Source organism: Aristolochia californica, unplaced genomic scaffold (genome assembly GCF_029961685.1).
Source record: "Aristolochia californica isolate CCGP_79_NKW_82.1479 unplaced genomic scaffold, dmAriCali1.0.hap1 SCAF_14, whole genome shotgun sequence".
NCBI lineage: Eukaryota > Viridiplantae > Streptophyta > Magnoliopsida > Piperales > Aristolochiaceae > Aristolochia > Aristolochia californica.
This window is the reverse complement of record NW_027181815.1, coordinates 6,881,920-6,889,603: the sequence shown is the minus strand read 5'-3', so window position 1 is coordinate 6,889,603 and position 7,684 is coordinate 6,881,920. Positions and strand designations below refer to the sequence as shown.

Sequence of the window (7,684 nt, the reverse complement as noted above, 5' to 3'; positions counted from 1 at the left end):
AATATTGAAGGAGGAACTCTCTTAAAATTATTGGGTTCGATGCCACCCTAATTACCTACTGTTGCCACATGCCGGACGCATTTCCCTCGTATGACCCATGGGTTTGGTCTTTTCACTGTTTTCCTTCTCGTAAGAGAAGGATAACAAAAAACTAGACGACTCGACAGAAGAATTGTTTTTTTCTGTTTTTAGTTTCAATGTAACGGTTCGGTCGGCGGTGGGTCGGCAAACTGACGTCGTCCGGTTCACATCCTCTCGTTCTTTCGCGCTGCTTTCACTGCCTATGGGTCGGCAAACTGACGTCGTCCGGTTCACATCCTCTCGTTCTCTCGCGCTGCTTTCACTGCCTACGGGGTCCGCCATCCTCAATAAATGTCTCTCGGAGTGCTTTCACTGCCTACGGAGCTAGGTCTGCCTTCCTCGATAAATGTCTCCCACGACTCACGATATGTCGCGTAGTAATTTTTTTTTTCAATTTTTAAACAGTATTCTTTCAGGAAGTTAGTTGCTCTTTCGGCCAAGTGCTGTCGCCTCTTCTGACTAATGCTCCTCTTGTCGAGGTCCCAGGAGGCCCAGGAGGCCCAGGACGCCATCGCACGCGGGTAAGTCGCCGCTGTTGACACGCACGTGGGAGTTCAGACCTTTTGTTGAGAGTGTTTACTGCTTACGACGCTTTTCATTTTGGGTCCGTGATGCCCTTTTTCCCATTTCCCACCTCAACTGGTCGTTGAGAAGCGTGAGAAAAAAAAGCGGCAGTTGCAGCTCCACGCCATGGCCGCTGACGCATTGTTCCTTGTTTTCCGATCGGATACTGGAATTCTCTGAGGTATATCAGCTGGACTCCTTCGATATCTCGGTAATTTTTTTATGTCTTTCTTTGCTTTTCTTTTCCACTATTTTGCTTTGTTATGGTTGGTTTATGTGGGAGTTATCTCCATCTGTTTTGCTTTTTTTCCTTGGCAAAAAGTAGAGCCTTGCGATAGGATTTTGAATTCAGTACCTGCTAGGGTGTCTGTCTTCTGGATTTTCCTCTGGCGATGGCAGCGTGAGCTTTCTTGCACGATGATGGTCGAGATGTACCTGCAGAATTTGGCACATAATCTTGTTAGCTTAGGTGGTTTTGTTACCGTTAGGGTTTTACTATTTTTTTGTTCATCTATTTCTATCTTCCTTTCCTGTTCTTGGTGATCTTAATTCATGTAAGTTTTGCGGACCCTGGTCTTGTACATTTAGAAGATTTTTCCTTACTATAGTAGTTCATTGATGTTCGAGATTCGGATCCCATTTTCGCCTCTCTCTCTCTCTCTCTCTTCTTCTTCTTCTTCTTCTTCTTCTTTTTTTATGTTTTAATATGATAGTTTGCTTACTGTACTTATTGGTATCTCTAGTTTTTTAAAATTATCTGTATCTCTATTGTCAACACGCTTGTCTGTTCTTAATAAGGTTGACATCTAAGTGTGAAGAAGTTTATGTTGTTAGCTGATTCGGCTATTTTGATGCGCTACTCCTCCTCATTCTAATCTTTGACGCTTAGGATAAGAGGAAATCAAAACTAGTTACCCCTTCTTCTTATTCTCGTTCTGATCCTTCAATTATAAAAAGAACGCATGACTACTATGTTACATTATGGCACTAACGGTATTCGAAAGCTTCTGGTCTACGGTGGACCTTTAACGAATATAAGGTTTAGTAGAGAAATGTTACTATCTATATATACGTATATAATAGGAGAAATTTTTTTGGCTCAGAGATCGACTCTAAACTGTGTCTTGCCGGAAAAAAATTGTTCTGCTATCAAACAGCAAAGTCAACTTAAACTAGGCATGGCCTGCTTCTGACAGATAGGTTGTTATTGCCTATGTCTGAGCCCTAAGTCAGATTTTATTCCTGTTCCTGAATGGATTTTCTACTGTCTGGTTGAACTTGCTTGTGAAATTGCTGTTTCCAAAAGAATTAGCTTATGAAATTCTTGCATCTCTGTTCCCTTCAATCTTTGGTGGGTATTTTCTTTCATTGACCAACTACCTGTGTAACCTTTGGGCATTGTCTCTTAAAAAAAACCCTCCTTTTTTCTGGCATTTTGTTCTTTTTTACTCTTTCTGACTTGTACCTCAAGATGTCAGTTCTTATGTTGAAGTTCATGCATTGGAGAATATGGGTTTTTCTGCTTCTCGTAGTTTTCTGGTTATTGGCTTTTTTTTTTTTTATCAATGGCTGCAAAACCAGCCAAAGACTGCTACTTCTACCAGAGAACTAATATGATGCAAGAATTTTCCTTTGATGGGAGGGTCTGACGTATGGCGGCCTGAAGCTATGTTGGTCAAGTCTGTTTTTAGAAAAAAATTAATAACAAGAAGGAATTGTTTCAAATGTTTTTGTTTACAATATTTAGAAATCAATGACTGTCTGGAAGATTCTTATTCATGATATACTATTTGAGTTTTTTATTAATTTTTATTGATCATTAGCTTGACTTTGTGAACTTTTTTCTACTTCTCTTTACTTAAATCTTTGGTGTTTTCTATCATTTTATTAGAACCAAGCACCATCTTCCAGACGAACATGTGCACACACATGAGGATGCATGTAGAGAGAGTCAATCATCACAGGGGTTAGGAATTTTGCAATTAATTGATTTAGGAAACTACTAGGTAATATTGTTGTAATATATAAAGCATCAAATTGTAAGGGTATAATGTACAGGTTTATGCAGATAGACAATCTAGGGATTGGCTTTAAAAGCATTGTCAAACAGGTGAATGGAACAGTGTTTCTCAAATTGTCATTTGGAGGTGAGGGCGTCATAAATGACATTTAACCTGTATTTCCATTTTTTAAGTGCTGATGGTCAATATGTTTTTCATGTTGCAGTATTTTGGCTAGGAGTCCCATGTGCAACTATTAACTTTGCTTCTTATAATGTCTTTCATGATTTATTTATTGTTATTCTTTTTTTCTTGTCTTTCTGCCTCTTTTCTTCCAGGAGCCAAATCTTTTGTATCTAGGGACTATCTATAGATTTACAAGAATCTAGATAAGAGCTTCTCAATTGCAAGAAATGAAAATTTCTCATTGGTAGGCTAGAGTTTATAAAAAAAAATTAGCGTACAATTTTTAGTTTATTTATGTTTTTTGAAAAAGAAATAATTAGTTTTTATGATGCACAAAAATAAAATAATTACGTTATTATCGATTTTAGAAATTAATCTGCCTAGATATCATTTGGACATCTTAATGTTTTTTAGGTATATATTCTTATAATTATAGAAGCAAGATATACTTTAGATTATTTTATTTTATTTTTTAAAATCATTTCAGGTGTTTTTATCTTCTAATTTCTAGTTTTTAATTATAATATTATTATACTATTTAATATCTTATTTTATTTTTATTAAAAAGTTTATAACATGTATGTTGATCACCTGTCCAATACACAGGCCCTGTTGCTAGTTTTGTGAAAAACAGCATGATGAAAATGAGAAAGCTTATTTTGTCAATTGAAAATTTGGAATAGCCCCAGACAGTAATGAACCAAGTGGGTCCAATGTAGGCTTGCCTTGGAAAGTCAAAATTGAATCTTCTTACACTGAAGTACCTCTAGCACAGGAGTCGGCCATTAGTAGCCTAAACATGATCATTTGATTCCTTAATGTCGTTATCCTTGAAATTTGTTGTCAATTTTGTGCTTTTCTCAAAGTGAACTTCCATTAAAATTGTAAAAGATGGAATTGTGCTAGTCGGTCAATGGAAAGAAGCTGTCTGTAAACCTTGAGAGTCAAGTTCTAGACCTTCTACCTTTAGAAAAATAGCTTGAACAGCTGAAATTTTTATTTGCATAGTTAGGCCTCTAATTTGAAACTTTCTTTTATCACTCATCTACTCTAACATTTCAGTCTCTAAGAAAAGTCTCTAATCTGTGCTACCTTTGTTTAGATCATTAAACTAAATTCTGATAGGAACAACCATCAAATAATGTTGGATCCTCCAAAATGAAATATATCTGCTCATAAATCTCTTTCATTCTCTTCGACCCTGGAGTTTAACACCCTTATTTTCTTACTTATTAGCCTCCTCTGCCCTTGTATGTCTGTTTACGCTACTTGCCGAACCTCTTTTATTGGGCATTTTTTTGTCATCATGATAACAAGTAGGTACCTGTAAAGCTTCTATTACACTTCATGTTTGCAATGTATATGGGGTGGTCTTTTATGTTTCATATTTCTCATTCAGTTGCTTATTTTAGTCTGTTGGTTTTGCATTTTCAGGGATATAATGTTAAAAGGGGCTGTGTACTGATAGATTTGGCTATTAAGAATGGAGAATTGTGACTGCATTGAGCCACAATGGCCTGCTGATGAGCTATTGGTGAAATATCAGTATTTGTCAGACTTCTTTATTGCTCTTGCCTATTTCTCTATTCCTCTGGAACTTGTGTATTTTGTAAAGAAATCTGCCTTCTTCCCATACAGATGGGTGCTAATGCAGTTTGGGGCATTTATTGTTCTTTGTGGGGCTACTCACCTCATAAATTTGTGGACTTTCACCATGCACTCGAAAACTGTTGCAGTGGTAATGACCATTGCAAAAGTTTCCACTGCTGTTGTCTCATGTGCGACTGCACTGATGCTTGTCCACATAATTCCTGATTTATTAAGTGTAAAAACCCGAGAACTATTTTTAAAAAATAAGGCTGAGGAGCTGGATAGGGAGATGGGCCTAATCCGTACACAAGAAGAAACTGGTAGACATGTTCGTATGCTAACTCATGAAATTAGAAGCACTCTTGACAGACATACCATTTTGAACACCACTCTTGTTGAGCTTGGTAGGACTCTAGGTTTGGAGGAGTGTGCCTTATGGATGCCAGCACGTACTGGTTTGAGCCTCCAGTTGTCTCATACCTTGCGGCACCAAATACCTGTTGGGTTGACTGTATCCATTCAACTGCCTGTGGTCAATCAGGTCTCTTTATATATGGTTCTTAGTTATTTGTAGTATTGTTTTGTTATGATAGAACTAAATCAAAGCATTTTGTCCGTCAGGTTTTCAGTAGCAACCGAGCAATTAGAATTCCACACACATGTCCTTTAGCCAGGATTCGAACAACAGCAGGAAGATATGTACCACCAGAAGTTGTTGCTGTGAGAGTGCCTCTTCTTCATCTTTCAAATTTCCAAGTAAATGATTGGCCGGAGCTCTCAGCACGGGGCTATGCTATTATGGTTTTGATGCTTCCCTCTGATAGTGCAAGAAAATGGCATGTCCATGAATTGGAACTTGTAGAAGTGGTTGCTGATCAGGTTCATTCTACTCTTTCCACTTCTATCTTCAAATTTTCTTTTTCCTTCATTTTTATCTAAATTAACATTAACTAGTTCTTGGCATGTCAAGAGAACCTGGGTCTGATTATCATCTCAACTAATTGAACTGATTTTATATACAATTAACTACTTGAGTATAAGTTTATGACCTTTTTGGTGCCCTTTGGTTAGAGGGAAAGTGAAAGAAATGAGAAGAAAAAGAGAGGTTTAAATGGGGAAACTAGCTTTGAAAACTAAAGAGTCTGATTGTCCCTGTTCTCTCTCCATCTTGAACCTCAGTTTTTCATTTTTTTGGCTTGGGGGGGGGGGGGGGGGGGGGTGAAGGCTACTGATTGGTTTAGACTACTTTTAGCGTAACTGTTCCATAAAGCTCTGCAATGTTTGACTATGTTGTAGTTTACTGTCACGAGGAACTGTGGCCAGTTGTGAATGAGGCATTTGGCTCAATGGTCACTTGGGGGGTTTTTAGTGTGAGGTATTGGGTTCAAGTATCTGTGACCTAGTATGTGTGTGCATGTATATAACCAACATTCAAAAAAAGAAATCCAGCCAAATCTTTCTCTTCATTTCTTTTGGTCTGGTCCAGGTTGCTGTTGCTCTCTCACATGCTTCAATTCTGGAGGAGTCCATGCGAGCCCGTGATCTGCTGATGGAACAAAATGTGGCCCTAGATATAGCTCGAAGGGAGGCAGAACTGGCTATCTGTGCTCGCAATGATTTTCTCTCAGTCATGAACCATGAAATGCAAACTCCAATGCATGCAATTATTGCATTGTCGTCATTGTTACTAGAAACAGAACTAACTCCAGAACAACGCTTGATGGTTGAGACAGTTCTAAAGAGTAGTAATCTTTTAGCAACTCTTATAAATGATGTTTTGGATCTTTCGAAACTAGAAGATGGGAGCCTTGAACTTGACAATGGAACTTTCAACCTCCACACGGTTTTCAGAGAGGTATTTTTTAGATTAAAAAAGGTTCTTGATTTATGCTACATGCTGCTTCCTTTTTGTCTGACCAATCTATCTTTTTTTATGTTCACCCCTAGGTCATGAATTTGATAAAGCCAATTGCAGCTGTGAAAAAGTTGTCCATACAATTGATGTTGGCACCAGATTTACCAGTTGTTGTTGTTGGTGATGAAAAGAGGTTTATGCAAACAATCCTCAATGTTGCGGGTAATGCTGTCAAGTTCACCAAGGAAGGTTATGTTACAGTCACAGCTTATGTTGCAAAGCCAGAGATGCTTAGAGATTCACGAGCTCCTGAATTTTATCCAGTTTCCTGTGATGGTTACTTTTACTTGCGCGTGCAGGTTTGTCAGCAGCTTACAATTCCTTTGGTTCTTTGTGTTAGTACTGTTGTTGTATTTCTACATCACCGGTGAATGTTATGTTCACTTCTCTCAATGCAGGTCAAGGACACTGGTTGTGGAATTAATTCTCAAGATATTCCAAACCTTTTTACTAAGTTCACGCAGTCTAGAAGTGGAACTAGAAGTCAAGGTGGGACTGGACTTGGATTAGCCATCTGTAAGAGGTAATCTTTTGTTTTAAAGGCAACTGACAAAACAGTGCTTATTTGTTAGTGGTCGCTGTTGTTGGTTCTTTTTTCTAACTGGGAAATAATTTATAATCAGGTTCGTAAACCTCATGGAAGGTCATATTTGGATTGAAAGTGAAGGACTGGGAAAGGGTTGCACTGCAACGTTTGTTGTCAAGCTTGGGATTGGGGATGTTTCGAATGAGCCTTCTCAGCAAGTTATCCCCAGAGTTCGGTCAGATAACAATGGTGTAGATTATTGTGGACCTAGGGCTTTATCCAAGGACGAAAATGGAGTAATAGCTTCTAGAGCACGATACCAAAAAAGTGTGTAATAGTGTGCAGATGAACTCGAACTTTTTTATTCTGAAACCCTGGGACCAGTTTTTCTATGGTTCAACGATTAAGAGTATCGGAAGGATAAAGGTATACATGAGTTTGACGTGAATATGATGAGCTGGGTCACATCAAACAGCCTCATACAAGGGAAGCGTGTCGTCGTTGAAGGGTGTTCTGTTGTATAAGATGACAAAAACAAAATTTATAGCGACTATTTTGACCGAGTGATTCGGCCTTATTTTATTGCATAAGTTGCATTCTCATTGAGTTCGTGCGCCATTCAGATGGACCAGATGTTTGCATCTGTTGTTAGAATTACAGTTCCACCACCGTTACAATGGCGACCATCTCCTATTTGGGTCAAGGCGTAAGATTGATTTAGTACCTAAGAGTTTGAGAGAAGCTAATATTGTGATTGAGAAGAATGGATTGAAAATTTGAGTCATAACACCTTGTAATAGGTAGAAGATGTTGTAAATCACT

General features: G+C 38.2%; 1 protein-coding gene across 2 annotated transcripts; it reads left to right on the top strand.

The window, feature by feature from the left end:
- The first annotated feature begins 685 nt into the window (after positions 1–685).
- LOC137950044 (probable ethylene response sensor 1) lies at positions 686–7,464 on the top strand. 2 transcript variants are annotated; one of them, XM_068796394.1, is made up of 7 exons: positions 686–826; positions 4,266–4,962; positions 5,043–5,300; positions 5,908–6,276; positions 6,369–6,635; positions 6,735–6,859; positions 6,960–7,464. In XM_068796394.1, the coding sequence occupies exons 2-7, from the start codon at positions 4,315–4,317 to the stop codon at positions 7,195–7,197; spliced, it is 1,905 nt and encodes a 634-aa protein (XP_068652495.1). In that variant the 5' UTR covers positions 686–826; positions 4,266–4,314; the 3' UTR covers positions 7,198–7,464. The 2 variants fall into 2 exon arrangements, with proteins under 2 accessions (XP_068652495.1, XP_068652494.1); XM_068796393.1 differs by having other exon boundaries at positions 686–856.
- The last annotated feature ends 220 nt before the right edge of the window (positions 7,465–7,684 follow it).